The 16949-nt window shown below is 32.9% G+C and overlaps 2 protein-coding genes across 4 annotated transcripts; one reads left to right on the forward strand and one right to left on the reverse strand.

Annotated features, from left to right (window-relative positions):
- Positions 1-5453: 5453 nt before the first annotated feature.
- LOC130946851 (transcription factor bHLH122-like) lies at positions 5454-8395 on the reverse strand. Of its 3 annotated transcripts, XM_057875730.1 has the most exons (7): positions 8272-8395; positions 7450-7972; positions 6855-7201; positions 6545-6715; positions 6308-6373; positions 6140-6208; positions 5457-5937 (listed from the first exon to the last, which is right to left on the reverse strand). In XM_057875730.1, the coding sequence occupies exons 2-7, from the start codon at positions 7946-7948 to the stop codon at positions 5884-5886; spliced, it is 1206 nt and encodes a 401-aa protein (XP_057731713.1). In that variant the 5' UTR covers positions 7949-7972; positions 8272-8395; the 3' UTR covers positions 5457-5883. The 3 variants fall into 3 exon arrangements, with proteins under 3 accessions (XP_057731714.1, XP_057731713.1, XP_057731712.1); XM_057875731.1 differs by lacking the exon at positions 8272-8395 and having other exon boundaries at positions 5454-5937; positions 6855-7180; positions 7450-8161; XM_057875729.1 differs by lacking the exon at positions 8272-8395 and having other exon boundaries at positions 7450-8159.
- Positions 8396-13750: 5355 nt separating this feature from the next.
- On the forward strand, positions 13751-15573 carry LOC130945659 (uncharacterized). Its single transcript, XM_057874361.1, has 2 exons — positions 13751-15158; positions 15224-15573. Exons 1-2 carry the CDS (start codon positions 13751-13753, stop codon positions 15571-15573), a joined length of 1758 nt encoding a protein of 585 aa, XP_057730344.1.
- The last annotated feature ends 1376 nt before the right edge of the window (positions 15574-16949 follow it).

Genomic DNA, 16949 nt, shown 5'->3' on the forward strand with positions numbered 1-16949 from the left:
ATTTGGAATGGAAAAAGGTCCAGTATAAAGCATTTGCATATTTGGGGATGTCCAGTTGAGGCACGATCTTATAGGCAGTATGAAAGAACATTAGACTCAAGGACAATTAGTTGCTACTTTGTTGATTACGCTGAACGTTTACGGGGGTACAAGTTTTACAATCCTGCATCAATGTCTATTTTTGTAGCGAAAAATGTGAGATTTCTTAAAGGTGTTGAGTTTGGGGGGAGGGGGAAGAAAATATTAGGAATGTTGCTTTTGATGAGGATTCTGTAACTAACAATGATCAGGTCTTTGTACCTATTATTGTTCAAGACACAGTTATAGTACAAGAGAACAATGAGAATCCTACTATAGATCTAGTTACAATATATGAGCACAATGAGAATATCGTTGTTACTCAAGATACTGCTACAGCACAGAAAAATAATGAGAATCATTTTCAATCCCAATCCATACAACAAGCTCAACAACCTCAAGAAGTGTCATTAAGGAGATCCAACAGAAAAAAGGATAAAATCCATCTATGGTCTCAAACAAGTTTTCCGTCAATGGTATCACAAGTTTAATCAAGTCATTACTTCATATGGTTTTAAGGTAAATATTATAGATAAATGTGTATACCGCAGGTTCAGTGGGAGTAAATACATATTTTTTGTCTTATATGTTGATGACATTCTACTTGCTAGTAATGATATAGGCTTGTCGCATGAAACTAAAAATTTCTATCGAACAAATTCGAAATGAAAGATCTTGGTGATGCCTCTTTTGTATTAGGAATCAAGATACTAAGAGATTGTTCTCAAGGTATTCTTGGATTATCACAAAAGAACTATATCAAAAAAGATTTTAAGTAGATATGTCATGAAAAGTTGTAGACCAATAGATATACCCGTAGCTAAAGAAAACAAGTTTAGCCTGAAGCAATGTCCCAAAAATGATTTTGAGATGACAACAATGCATGATAAACCTTATGCATCAGCACTAGAGAATATAATGTATGCTCAAGTCTGCACACATTCTGATATATCATTTATAGTGGGAGTGTTGGGTAGATATTTGAGCAATCCAGGCATAGATCATTGGATAGCTGTTAAACGCGTAATGCGTTATCTAAAGAGAACAAGGGATTACATGCTTAATTATCGAAAATCAGAAAATTTGGAGATTATTGGATACTCTGATTCCGATTTCATGGCATATGGTTACGGAACTTTGTCACTGAACTTCGTATAGTAGATGACATTGAAAGGTCATTAAAGATATTTTGTGACAATAAGTCAGCAGTACTATATTCTAATAACAACAATAAGAGCTTGACAAAATCGAAGCATACAGACATCAAGTTCTTAGTTGTCAAGGAGAAAGTTTAAGAAAAACATATTTTCATAGGACATATAGGAACAGAGTATATGCTAGCAGACTCATTAACAAAGGAATTGATCCCTAAATTCTTTCATGAGCACACTACTCGGATGGGTGTCAATATTTGTGATGTCTTGGTTTAGTGGGAGTTTATTTTATGCTATATGTCCTATGACATATAATTGAATTATTTTTCTGCAGAATTAAGTTGATGGTTTATTTCATGTTATGTAAAATGTTTATTTTGCAATATTTGCTTTGTGTTTGATCTCAATAAAGTTTTATAAAGTTGGACCAGGTGGAAATAGATATGCATGAGATCACTTGGCATGTAGCTTTCATATTACTCATTTAAATTTGATCTATGTCGTTAAGTATGTTAGGATGGTAATTGTTGTGGTTTAGTCACGATATTAATGTGATAAAAGCTGCGGTGATTCCATATTTAATATATGAGACAAATCAGATTGTTAAAATAACGAGATAGCATTCAGATGCGCGCATAAAGTTTATAAGATGTGATTATGTCAAAAAAGAATATATGTATAGTCCAAGTGGGAGATTGTTAGAAAATTATTTTAATTTTTTAATTTATTTGTGGACAATACATATATTAATTATAATCACAAATTATGCTATTTCAAATTAAATGACTTATATAATGGTGATCTCATTTATTGTTTTAAATGCTAATTTGAATAAGTCATTATTACTTTTGATTTGGAATTAAATGATAATAAAATCGGATATTATCTTTTATTCTTTAGATAATTATCTTTTGGATTTTAGATATATTATCTTTTGGACTTTAGATACTATTTTTATTTTGGTTTTAAGATTTAATAGGTGCCATGCTCAAATATAAATAGTGCCTTCAGTGTTTCGGTTCCCAACATACTAAAGCCACCTTTGTCATTTTTTCCCCATCAAAAGAGTTACCATTAAGCCCTAGAGATACAGAAGGTTTTAGTTGAGGAAGATCGAAAGAACCACAAGATCTAAATTCTTCTATCAATTTATGATTTTTTATGAGTAAAAATACACTTCTGCATTATGATATATTTTTGGTGATTCAATATAAATGATTTAAGTTATTGAAATTAATTTATTCTAACAAACCGTTCACTCAGTACCAGTGGTTTTGGTATATTAAAACTCAATACTCATTGCATGCATGCTCGACCCTACTTCAATTTGAATTCTTCATCACTACCTCCAAATTGCAACCAAGTACCAACTCAATTAGACCAACTCCAACTGGTGAGTTCTAATTTACTTTTTCTAACAAATTTCGGTTCTATCCGTTGGAGAGGCAATAAAGTGAGTTCCTTCACATTATTTAAGGAAGAGGAGTCCCTTCTCAAAAGGACTCATGACAGCCAATAGTAATTTGCCATTACCTTTTAAATAAATAATTATATTAAATTATAATTAAATAAATAATTATATAAAATTTTAATTAATTATATTATAATAAATAATTATATTAAATAATTAAATAATATTCAATTTAGTAATAATTATAATAATTAATTAAATTAAATAATAATTAAATCATAATTAATTTAATAATAATTATAATAATTAATTAGATTAAATAATTAAATTTTTATTTAATTAATAATTTATATTAATTATTTTTGTCATAATTAATATTGAATATTATTTATATTATTATATTAAATTAACCATTGCAAAACTAACCGTTGTAAAATTAGCCGTTGCAAAATTAATCGTTACAAAATTAGCTGTTGAAAACTAGTCGTTACTATGTTACCGTTATTATTAATAAATTATTATTTTGTTACTCTATATATACCACTTAGATACAGTTCTATTATCACACTTTCTACTACTCTTTTTCATCTTCTTTCAGATTTACGAAAAAATGGATCCAAACCAACTCAACTCTTTCTTCAATTACTTACAAAACTTTATTTAATATATATGAATTTATTTAATATTAATATCTTTTAATAGTGAATTATTTTTAAATTTTTAAATTTAAATTACATTATTCAAAAAAGTTAATTATATTAATTTCAAGTATTTTAATTAATTAATTAAGTGGGATCACAATAGGGACTAAAATTAGTTCCTTCTAATGGAGAAGAGAGAGATGTTTTGAGTTACTATTTATTATTTATGATGCAAAAATTAATATAGAGTTACTTTTTATGATAGAGATGAATTTTTTACTGGAGATGATCTTATGATCCATTATAGTGGTGGTTTTGCATTGGGCCTTTGATCACCTTCTTGAAAAACAGGTAACAAACTCGCGTTTTTTGAATAGGCCATGTTTAAACATACGTTTGCATTGTTTCGGGTGGATCAAATGTTAACTCCAAGTTTTCATTATACATATTTTCTAATTACGGACATTCATTTAAAATGCTTGCATTTTATTTGTACTTCATGACAATATTCGGACATCCTTTATTATATCTTTCACGGTTCTGTTGATTTACAAAACTTCAAAGATATAATCTACATTAATTGTCGTTTTATCATTTTAATTATTAGGTTCATCCCCCGAAAGGGAGCTTATAATAAGGAAGCATTTCATTATTATGCTGTTTTCATTCCATATGTTATATGTATATCCAATTGAAAAGAAGAAAAATTTCAAGTTGCGCTAGATTACCTTCTCCATCCATCTGAATCGGAACCATTGAAAAAGACATTGATTCGGTGAATATTATTGGTAGCAGCCAAGGACTATGACACTGATGCAGTAAAGGAAATTAAAGAAGGTCCCCCACACTTTTAGGCATTGCAAATAGAAGCTGCGTGTCTCCACGACGCTCACTACCTACAAATTTCAAATTTTTAGTCTGTATTCTCTTTTCTTTTTCCGATTTTAATATACACCTAATAAAAATTAACAGTTAAATATGAAAAAATGAACGCAAAAATTTTTGACAAATTATTGAAAAATAAAATTATTCAAATATGTGCACAAAATTTGAAGAAAATATACATAAGTCAAACAAGCACTGGTAAATCTCTTTACACAAAAATTCAATAAACAATTGAGAGATTTTTTTTTGGCCATAAATTGAGAGATTTACTTAGGGGTTAGGGCAAGTGACTAAAGACTTGCATGCTGACGTCATGTGTGACATGGGCCTCACTTATATATGATTTTGGGGTATTGGACCCCACCACATGGCCCAATGTGGTTATGCTGACTCGTCTTGTCCATTGGCTCCAGCTGTACCCATATCCATACCAACCTTTCTCTCTTTAAAGCCATATCAAACCCTTCCACCAGCACTGAACCCATTTTCTGCACTCTTTTGTATTCATTCTCACTATCATCGACATGAAATTCATGATGCCAACTAAATGATGAACACACTGTTCTTTTGTAGTAAAAGTAACACTTCATTTTTTACATATTTATTCTTCAATTTCCTTTTTATTCTTTAGAATTAGTTAAGCAAATTTGTACCATCCTTTGCAACAGGCCTCCACATCAATGTAGTTAGTTATTATAATATAATTGATAGTATTTTAGACATGAATGCTAATAACAATAACAGAAAAAGAATAGAGAAATCCATATTTATATAAGGAGATCGAAAAATCAATAGTGATAGCAGGGAGGAGTAGTACCATTCATACAGGCAATAGAGATAATGAATCCCAAAAGCGGAAATGAAAGCAACCCCGTAATGGCTTTATCGAACACACCCAAATCTAAGAAATAAAGAAAGTTTGTAAATAGCATAATTGCAAGGTAAACAAACAGTAAAACCTCAGTATCAGAAAAGAAAAAAATGTCTGCCTGGTCCCCCTAATCCTATAGCCCCGTGTCTTCCATGCCAAGTCATTGTGAACCGAACATGCGTGTAAAATAAATACTTGTTTCAAAAATTAGTGGATACTTCAACGATAATGTCTTCAGTCTTCACACAAAGATTATATTATAAATTAAAGATTATATTATAAATTGTTAAGATAGATTGATATGTTTGACTCTACGATCTAATAATTCACAATATTATCTTCGTGTAAAATATCCTCATTGAAGTATCCACTCCAAAAATTAAAGTACAGAAAATGAGAGTTATACCTCTAACAATATTCATAACTTAATATTATTAATGAATTTGAGTTTTTTTCATAATATACTGCAAGATCAGATCAAGAGTTCTACAAATGGGGCCCTTGAAGGCTTACAAAGCAATAACTTACAAAATAAAATTTTGTACAGATCCAATGTCATGTGCCTTCAAAAGTCCGCTTTTTATGGTTGAATTTTCTTCAACCGTTGAAGAAGATGGCACATTGGTGTGGCTTCCTACACTACAGCCACAGCCACATAAATTTATCTCTCTCTCTCTCTCTTTTTTCTTCTGTGTACATTAAGGGTTCACATAATCATAAATGTCATCTTTGAAAGTGCAGAAACAGAGAAAACCTACCCTATATCTTAGCTTCGTAACCAAATTATTACAAATCTGTACATAAAGACTAAAAGTAGATATAAATGTCACCCCCTCTTTCCTGTTATTGCTGTGGATTGGAAGAACACGTACACTTAGCTTGACAGTCTGAAAGCGTCTGTACAAATGTACAAAAATAGATATACTTACATTCCATGATCCAAAAAGAAAAAACATAGCATGTGCTATTTGGTCCTAAAATTGTGTTAGATTTTGAAGTTATATACATTTTAATTCTAATAAGATGTGCAACCAAATTAAATCTATGTTGAGAATTGAGATAGCTAGGTTGGTACTTGTTAGGTGATTATCATGCATACCTCAACTTGCTTTTGAAGGTCTTTGATGTAATCGACAGCCAAATCCAACATGTCTGCTGTGTTTGTTTGCTGCAAAAGGGAAAAAGATTTAAACAAGGTTCATGCATGCCTCCACCACCCTCCACAATCCACATACATAGTTTGTGCCTTGAATCAGAATCTAATTACCTTGTCCATGTTAGGCACCAGATCTTGTAGTTTCCTCATACGCTCACTTATTTTAGTTCTTCTAACCTAAATGCAAGTTCCACAAACATACCCAAACATTATAAATGGTTTGATGCTTTCCAAAAGAAGAAAAAGTGATCAAGGGAATTTAATTGGTTGGTTGTCTTTTGTCTACTTTAGAATCAAGAATCACAAAAGTATGATGGAAAAGAAAACATTGGCTAGAAATAATTGTACCCTCTCTGCAATGCTTCTTGGGTGAGTGGCACAGCCTCTCTTGGCACGAATTTTGCACGGAACAGAATCTGAAAATTGCAAGAACTTCTCAATGGCTGCCATTTCAGCTGAAGTATTTGGCAAACTCATTTGATGAGCCAAAGGAGCAGCTTGCTGTCCTCTACTTTCGTTCTGATCAAGATCAATGCAATAAAATCATGTCAATGGCATTAAATTTGAAAACGAACTAATTCACTACCTTGCTGAGTTACTTGTATATAACCCTACATTAACAAGAAAAAGACTCAATTATTTCTATCTAGAAACAAACCTGAGTCTCAGCTGCATTCAAACCAGAAGAAAATGGCTTCACATCATCATCTCTGAATCTTTTTAGACCAGCAACAATGTCATTCACGGCGACGGAATCATCCCAGGGCGCGAACTCCCTGATGAAATCCTCGCCGTGGGTTTCTCCAAAAGCTTCAGCATCTGGATTGTCTTCTCTGCTATCCCTGTTGCCAATCTCAGCTATTGAAGACATTCTCCCGGAGGCGGAGGAGGAGTAGTTCTGTGGATTCTTCAACCTCCTTGTCCTTGAAGAAGAGAACTTCACTTCTTCCACACTCTTATTTACTGCTCCTAAAGTTCCCATCCCTCGCATATCAACAACATACCCTGCCAAATTAAGCTTGCATAACTTATTTTAACAACCAACCAACTAACCCTAATTTTAATCAAAAGCTGAAATCTTAATTAAATACTAGTATGAGTTACTACTAGTTATTAGCCTTTAATTTTGGTTATAAGGCGGGATTCGAACCGGCGCCGACGAGCGAACTAACCACTCACTAGCTCATTCGACTTTAATTTTATATATATAGAATGTTCTAATAATGATGAAGAAAAATAGTGAAGATAGGTACCATTTTCAATGTGAATTTGGGAAAATAGTCCAGCAGGTGAGCTACTGTGCCTAACAAGATTAGATTGATTCTTCATCTGCGGCAACCGATTATTGTTATTATTATTATTAGAATACACTCCTTCTACACCACCGGAGGAAGCAAGATTCTGATTCTGATTCGGCAACGGCGGTCTCGACGTGCTTTGATAGTTGAAGCTATTGACGTTGTTCTGCTGCTGCTGCTGCTGGTGTTGAAAGAGAAGAGGTTGTGAGGGAGTGATATCGTGTTCTTCTTTGACAGAAGAAGAATCGAGATGGAGTGAATCGTCTTCAGGTGCAGCATCGTCACGGAGACTGTTCATGAACCTGGAGAAGACTCGCTCTGTTTCTGGACTTGACGGACGGTTGAAAATGTGCTCGTAGAATTCGCGGTCAATTATGTCCGTGAAGTATGAACTCGGTGCCGATCGGTACCGTGTCAACCCGTTCGAACTCGGTGCCTGAAGATCTGACTCCATTTCTTCACTTCTTCAGAAGCACAACTAACACAACAATAAATAAATAAAATCAAGAAAAAGAAAGAGAGACAGTCTCAGTCTCAGTCTCAGAGAGTGAACTCAACTCAACTCAACTCAACTCCACTCCACTCCTTAATAATCTAATCTTATCAGATCAAACTCAGCATCTTAAGAAAAAAGTTTCTCTTCTTCTTATCAGATCTAAAAGTGATAAAAGATAACACGAATATGATATATATTATATCCCTTTCAACCCTGAAAGGGTGGTGCAGGTAAAGTGAATAACAATTAACAAAACAAATAAATAAAAGAAAATACTATACCTTCTAATTAAACTAAATTAAGTGTGTATAATGAATTAATGATAAGGATTAATACACATGACTGCATATGAACAGAACAAAGGTGGAGGTGGAGATGCTTTTATTTCAGCAATTGAAATGAAAGGAACCAAATATGTCATTAATTAATTAATAATAAATAAATAAATATTTATATAGGTTTTGTTTTATGTGTGTTCGTTGTGGCCAATGGGAAGTAAAACACAGCCACCCATAAATCCGACTCAGATTTTGTGTATTTCGTGGGGCAATTTTACCAGAATGCCCTCGGAGGAAAGAGGAAAGAACATACATAACGTGAATGTTAGCAAAGGCTAGGTTGGTATATTAGGGAAGGGTACCAGGTGAAATAATGAAATGACTTCAATGCTTGCCTGCACATTGCTTCATCATACTTAGAGAGACATATTGTCAGAAATTAAATTTTACACTTTGGGCGCAAATTTAATTTGTCCACCCTATCTATAGTAGTACAATTACACTGATTATGATCTTATAAAAAAATTGGCAATATTATAATAAAAAATTTTAATGTATGCCCAACCAAATGTACAATGAATGCTTAATTGCTTAGCACAAATTCAATATATATTAATGTATGATGTTTATTCTACAGTGTTTTTATACATATGCAAGTTACAAATAAATTAAATTAACTTGATTCGATTTATTATATAATAAAATAGATAATAAATTAAATCAGATTTTTATATTTAGATAATTAAATTAAATTTATTTAATTCGATTTATATAAATATATTTAGAATAAATATATAATTAATTTTTATTTAAAAAATATCTGTTTAAAATTAATATCTATTCAAATTATTATTATAAATTACCCATCATTTGAGAAATCAGATCTCGGGTGGTTCAACAAATAAGACTTAAAACGTGACGTTAAGTTTGGGGTAAAGTATCGTTTTTGTCCCCAACGTTTGGGGTAAGTCTCAAAGTTGTCCCTAACGTTTCAATCGTCCTATTTAAATCCCCAACGTTTCAAAATTGACTCAATGTTGTCCTACCGTTAGGAATCCGTTAATAAAATTGACGGCGGGACAAAATTGAAACGATTTAAAACGTTAAGGACTTAAATAGGACGAAAACGTTGGGGACAAAAGATACATAGAAATAAATTTTAATTTATTCTTCAATAATATAATTTTTTCTATACATAGTATTCAATATTTTTAATCACATTTACACTTAATCACATCACTTTTATTCTAAATAATTTTTTTTATTTTATACTTAAAGTAATGTATTTTTTATAAATAAATAAAATTTTACACTTTATTCTAAATAAATGTAATATGAATAGAATGAAAAGTGTAAAATTATAAAAAAAAAATATAAGTAATGTGATTGAGTAGTGAAAGTAAACATTATTTAGAATGAAAGAGTAAAAGTATAAAAAAATTAATTTATTTTGAATGAAAGTGTAAAATTATAAAAAAAAAATATAAGTAATGTGATTAAGTAATGAAAGTAAAATTACATTATTAGAATGAAAGTATAAAATTTATTTATTTATAAAAGAATTACAATACTTAAGCATAAAATATAAAAAATTTATTTATTTAGAATGAAAGTGTAAAATTAAAAAAAAAAATATAAGTAATGTGATTAAGTAATGAAAGTAAAATTATATTATTTAGAATGAAAGTGTAAAAATTATTTATTTATAAAAAAAAACATACTTTAAATGTAAAATTATAAAAAAAAATAATTTATTTAGAATGAAAGTGTAAAATTATTAAAAAAAGTATAAGTAATGTGATTAAATAATGAAAGTAAAATTACATTATTAGAATGAAAGAGTAAAAGTATAAAAAAATTAATTTATTTTGAATGAAAGTGTAAAATTATAAAAAAAAAATAAAAATGTGATTAATGAAAGTAAAATTACATTATTTAGATGAAGTATAAAAATTTATTTATAAAAGAATTACAATACTTAAGCATAAAATTATAAAAAATTATTATTTAAATTAAAGTGTAAAATTAAAAAAAAAAATAAGTAAATGTGATTAAGTAATGAAAGTAAAATTATATTATTTAAAATGAAAGTGTAAAATTATTTATTTATAAAAAAAATTACATTACTTTAAATGTAAAATTATAAAAAATTAATTTATTTAGAATGAAAGTGTAAAATTATTAAAAAAATTATAAGTAATGTGATTAAATAATGAAAGTAAAATTACTTATTTAATGAAAGTGTAAAATTTATTTATTATAAAAAAATTACATTACTTTAAGAATAAAATTATAACAAAATTAATTTATTTAAAATAAAAGTAATGTGAAAACTGTAATTTAAAAAACGATTGAATATTATGTACAGTAAAAATTAATATATTAAAGGATAAAATTAAAATTATTTCTATGTATTGTTTTGTCCCCAACGTTTTAAAATTGTCTCAATTTTGTCCGCCGTAATTCTATAACGGATCTCTAACGGCAGGACAACATGAGTCAATTTTGAACGTTAGGGATTTAAATAGGACGATTGAAACGTTAGGAACAACTTTGGAATTTACCCCAAACGTTAGGGACAAAAACGATACTTTACTCCTATCATTATCATACGTGTTTATCTTATTAAATAATATTGGACGATACATGCTCAATTTCTTATCATTGTATTACTTTATACGTCCCTTCTTTTAATGTAAAATTTGATTTGAAGTAATTAATTATATGCAACTTTTTACTGGTAACTAGAAAGACAGAATTCACATGAGATTAGATATATTGAAAAAGAAAAACGGTGTTGAATTAACAATAAAATTGTCCATATACTGATTAAGGCACATAAATTTTTAAGTGTTTAATGTAGACCCCATTATGTTTTCTTTATACAAATAAAACCACACAAAGACAAAGGCTATCCCGCTATATTGGGGCATACAGGGTGCACAGCTGTCCTTTTCTTTATTATTTTCTTCTATTATCATATCATATAACCTTTTTCTTGCATGTGACAACCCATTCATTTTACATTAGTTATCGCTTTCATACTTAATTACGCAAAACTGCTATTCTTTATTCTGTTCAATACATAAACTCTGCTTTAACCTATTCTTTATTCTTTATTTTACACTTATAAAAATTATCAAACTTTTAATTTATACACAATATAAAACTTAATAAATAGAAGAAGAAACAATAAAGAGTATATATATTAAAATAATTGATTTTGTAGTTTTGGCATATAAAATAGGTACACCCTTTATTGTCATCATTTTCTGGTAATGTAGAAGGGAAAAGTTATATGAGAAAGTGCAAAAGGCTGAGATGTTATTTGACTTGATTTTTCTTTTTTTTTAATATATTTTTATTCAGCTTTTCTTTATCCATGAATAATAACCTTTCATGTTTTTTATTATTTGTGCTACCTATATTAAAAAAAATAAAAAATACAACGCATCTCATGCACATGTGAAAACAAAAAATATATTTTTACTTAATAATGAATATTTCGGTTTCTGTTGGTCTGATAAAATATATATCAATTAATAAATGATCTCTAAAGTAGAGAAAGTGTCTCGAATTAATGTTATGTTGCTCGTGTGTCTCTAACATAGCAGGTATATATAAAGTTGAAATTTAATCCCAACATCAGCACAAAATCATATTGCAACTCATCATGTTTTTTTATTTATATTAAATCAGGTGTGATGAGTTGGCACATTAATAACGAATAAAGATTACTATTCAGCTACTTATTTAAACCTTAATTTAATAATTAAACCGTTTCTAATTATATATGTTAAAAAATTTTCTAGTCTTCTATACAAAATAAGTTACCAGCCAGCAGAAAGATTGCGAGCATCAAAGTATTATTAGTTAATTAGTAGCACAAATTAAATAAGATCGTGAGCATAAATAAACTATATATACTAATAAATAATAATAAGACTCTGTGCATCACAAGTTCGATTGGACTCAATAAATTTCAAACATTAATAAATTTTTTACCTGCTTATAATTAATTGGACTTTCGTTAATAATAATTACGAAGTGCTTCCAACTCAATTGAAGTGGAGTTGCATAAATTAATCAACGAACACTACGTTATGATATATGATTATTCAAAGATTGCGAAGTATCATCGCAAATTGTTTTTAATGATAAAGTGGATTTTTGAGATTTACTGTGAGTGTTAAAAAATTGACTCATAAGTCTTCATTAAAAGGAGTAGGCAATTGAGCGCACGCACGAGTTGTGGCCAACTAAGCAAGGATTTTAATATTGTTTGCACTCTATTATTATAGTCTAAGATTGTGATTTACACCATTAATTACTGGATTATATATGTTATACCAGATTTGCTTTGATTGAGAGTAAGACATAAGCCCGTTTGGAAGTGTTGAGATAATGTTGTTTACTTAAACGAATGTACCATTGTCATCAGCTTCAGATCATGTGTTATTGTTAATTTTCTGCTGATATAAGTTTATTTTATTTTTATTGTATCATCACGTTATTTTAATGGTTTTTACTATTATTATTATTATTATTATTATTATTATTATTATTATTAACAAAACTATAACTAGTAATAACGAACTAATCCTAACTAGAAGGTATTTGGGGACTGTGAGGAGTAGAACATTAGTAGATTTATTCTCAAATAAGACATGTATATTGTTTTTACTTTTAAATAAACAATTAATTAATTAATTTTATAAATAGAACAACTAATTATATTTATCCACGCATTAGTGCATACACAGTCAAAGATACACGTATTAGTTGTCACTGTTGCTTCACACATATGATAAAAGTATTGAATTATTATATTCGGTTGAAGTAGGGTGTAGATAAGAAGAATTGTGAGCTTAATTATGATATAATTATTACGTGTGTACACAACAAAAATAATAATTATTATATATATTAAAACATAAAATATATATTAAAAATAAATTAAATAATATATAATCTATTATTTTATATTTTAATTTTTATTGTGTATTATGAATTATAATTTAATTTTATTTGTTTTTATTCTAAATTTATAACGAATGTTTTTAATAATTATTATTCTGATTTAATAACCAATCGTTATAACATTAATTCTAGGGCAAAACACATAAGTAAACCATAGTTAGGTCAATATTACATGAATCAGCCAAATTAAAAATTGGTTCATCAATCAACCAAAGGAGATTTCTATATAATTCGAATCAATTTGGTTCGAACTCGATCTCCATGTAATTCGAACCAATTAGGTTCGAATTACACCTTGTAAAGGTTTGCCAAATAATTCGAACCAATTAGGTTCGAACTTCTACATATAATTCGAACCAATTAGGTTCGAATTACACATTTGCCAAGTAATTCGAACCAATTTGGTTCGATTTACAACTACTATGGTGGTTCGAATTAGTGAGGACCAGAACTGTATTTATATGGTTTGAACGTGAGTTGGTATCATTAGAGAGGAGCTAAGATGGCTAGTGAGGAGAGTTTCGTAGTGTTGGTTCACCACAGAGGATCCATTAAGAGGAAAACTCGTTCCGGTGTGAAGTTCACTAATAAGGATCCTCTCTGTGTTATCGTAAGGCCTACGACGAGGTATGAGGACCTTGTTAGCTCTGTACTGCTGAAACTTGGTCTAAAAGGTGTGAAACGGGTCAAGAAGTTTTTTTATCGAATTCCAATCATGGTGCTCCAGGAAATCGTAAAGTACGATTGTTTCACAATCGGGAGTGATGATGACTTGCAGGTCATGTTTCATTGTCGCCGGCAGTTTCCAGAGGTGAGGACACCAGAACTGTTGGCAGAGTTGGTTGACGCCGTGTCCAGCTCGGGGGGTTCGAACCGGAATACCACCACTGTAGCCACGGTAGCCGGTTCTAGCTCAAGACCAGCCGTGGCATCTTCCTCCGTCCCTGCGTACGAGCCGCCCCTCCAACCTGTCGCCTCCCCTTCGTTCGCTGTTGATCTCAACAGGAGTGTAGGCGACGAGGTCGGAGAAGGGGAATATCCGCGGACCTCTTTACAGTGTCTTGTACCGGCTGGGGTTGGAGATGGATTCTTGGATGATCCAGAGGACGATGATGTCGAGCCAGATATGATTGCTGATGACAGTGGCGATGATGCTGGAGCAAGTGAGCCTGCTGGGGCGGGCAGTGGTTCTAGCTCTGGCACGCAGCAGTACCCTCCACATTTTTCCTCTTTGGACTTGGATGCCATGAGGCAGGAGGGGGTACCTGGGCAGCCGGCTGGATTTGGCGCTAGAGATGCTGAAGGGTCTGCAGGTCTGACAGAGTTTCAGGTTGGTCAGCAATTTCCGGATAAAGAAGAGGCCCTCTTAAGTGTCAAGACTTACAGCATCCGTCGAGGGGTACAGTACAAGGTCGTGGAGTCTGACTATCGCCGGTATGTGGGCAAGTGTTCTGAGTTCGGCAATTGGTGCACATGGTTGATTCGGCTTAGTCTCCGACAGCGAAAGGGAGTTTGGGAGGTCAAACATTACAACGGACCACATACTTGTCTCGCCACCTCGATTTCCAGCGACCACAGAAAATTGGATTACCATGTGATATCGGCATTCATTATGCCAATGGTTAGGGCTGATGCATCCGTCAGCATCAAGGTGCTCCTAAATGCCACCGCAACACACTTCGGCTTTAGGCCGACTTACAGGAGGGTCTGGTTGGCGAAGCAGAAGGATGTTGCCCTCATCTATGGTGACTGGGATAAGTCGTACAATGAGCTCCCAAGGTGGGTGTTAGGAGTCCAGTTGACGATGGCTGGTACTGTTGCAGTCCTAAAGACGAGCCCTGTTCGTGTCGGTGGACAGTTGGACGAGTCTCGAGCTTATTTTCACAGACTATTCTGGACGTTTCCACCGTGTATCGAGACATTCCGTCATTGCAAGCCCCTAATTAGTATTGACGGCACCCATCTGTATGGCAAGTATGGGGAACGTTGCTTGTCGCGATTGCACGGGACGGGAACTCCAACATACTCCCTGTTGCATTCGCATTAGTCGAGGGTGAGAACGCTGAGTCGTGGTCCTTCTTTCTCTCCCACCTGCGTCAGCATGTGACACCGCAACCAGGTCTGCTGGTTATCTCGGACAGGCATAACGGCATCAAGGCCGCGCTTGAGGCTCCTGACGGAGGCTGGTTACCTCCGTCTGCATACTGGGCATTCTGCATTCGACATGTTGCGGCAAATTTCGCCCTCACCTTCAAGGGCAAAGACGCAAGGAGGCTACTTGTGAATGCGGCGTACGCTAAGACCGAGGTCGAGTTCCATTACTGATTTGATATTCTTAGGTCCGAAGACCCGGCAATGTGTGACTGGGCGAACCGGATTGAGTATTCGTTGTGGACACAGTATTGTGATGAGGGGCGTAGATTCGGACACATGACGACGAATATATCTGAGTGTGTGAACTCGATCCTCAAGGGGGTACGAAACCTACCTGTGTGCTCGCTAGTGAAGGCAACATACAGAAGGTTGGCGGAATTATTTGTTCGCAAAGGGAGAGAGGCTGAGGCGCAGATGGGAACCGGACAACAATTTAGTCAGCACTTGGTGAAATGTATAGAGGCCAACTTGAAGATGGCTAGGTGCTTCACCGTTACTGTGTACGACAGAGATAACTCCGAGTTCACCGTCGCAGAGACAACTCCGACTGGTTCTTTCTCACTAGGTAGCTACAGAGTCTCACTTGCATCTCAGACATGTGACTGTGGATACTTCCAGGCTCTTCATTTCCCGTGTCCCCTCGCACTGGCATGCTGTGCCTACTCACGGCTTACATGGGAGCCTTACGTCCACCACGTATATCGTCTTAGTTCGGTCTTCAGTGTGTATCGGATGGGTTTCACACCTCCCATTCCGGAGGGTTTCTGGCCACTATATGACGGGCCGACTGTCATCCCTGACCCCAATAAGAGGCGTGCGAGAGAGGGTCGGCCGAAGTCCACTAGGATACGGACCAATATGGACGAGGCAGATCCGAACCGGCCAAAGAGGTGTGGGCTTTGTCGGCAGCCGGGCCACACACGTCGGAGTTGCCCACAGCTCGGAGGAGCAGAGCACACACGGGGGGCATGATTAGGTGTTTTGGTGGATTTGGTACTTTCGTTGTTTCAATTTCGCGTTTAGATTCCACTATTATCGGTTTTCTTACTTGTAGTTGCTGACTGATATAATTTGTTAACGTCAGTGTGATGTACTTTGAATGGGAATTTAGTTAATGAATATGTTCTTTCTCCGCAGTTTTAAACGAAATGTATGTCTAATGCACACCGGAATAAATAACTCTGCGAGTTTTATTAAACCATGATGCAGAAACTATGTTCGTAACTTAAATTGCTGTGCAGAACGAATTCTTAGTAATTCGAACCATCTTAGTTCGAATTACTTGCTGGCTAATTCTTCACACTAATTCGAACCTAATTGGTTCGAATTATATGTAGAAGTTCGAACCTAATTGGTTCGAATTATTTGGCAAACCTTTACAAGGTGTAATTCGAACCTAATTGGTTCGAATTACATGGAGATCGAGTTCGAACCAAATTGGTTCGAATTATATAGAAATCTCCTTTGATTGATTGATGAATCAATTTTTGATTTGGCTGATTCATGTAATATTGACCTAGCTATGGTTTACTTATGTGTTTTGCCCT

The sequence above is a fragment of the Arachis stenosperma genome, chromosome 8 (genome assembly GCF_014773155.1).
Source record: "Arachis stenosperma cultivar V10309 chromosome 8, arast.V10309.gnm1.PFL2, whole genome shotgun sequence".
In the NCBI taxonomy this organism is placed as follows: domain Eukaryota; kingdom Viridiplantae; phylum Streptophyta; class Magnoliopsida; order Fabales; family Fabaceae; genus Arachis; species Arachis stenosperma.

Coding starts and splice junctions, on each gene's coding strand:
- LOC130945659 (XM_057874361.1), top strand. CDS start 13,751: ATGGCTAGTGAGGAGAGTTTCGTAGTGTTGGTTCACCACAGAGGATCC. Junction 15,159..15,223: donor ATTCTGGACGTTTCCACCGT/GTATCGAGACAT, acceptor CTGTATGGCAAG/TATGGGGAACGTTGCTTGTC.
- LOC130946851 (XM_057875730.1), bottom strand. CDS start 7,948: ATGGAGTCAGATCTTCAGGCACCGAGTTCGAACGGGTTGACACGGTAC. Junction 6,209..6,307: donor TGGTGCCTAACATGGACAAG/GTAATTAGATTC, acceptor TCCCTTTTGCAG/CAAACAAACACAGCAGACAT. Junction 5,938..6,139: donor ACCTTCAAAAGCAAGTTGAG/GTATGCATGATA, acceptor ACATTTGTACAG/ACGCTTTCAGACTGTCAAGC.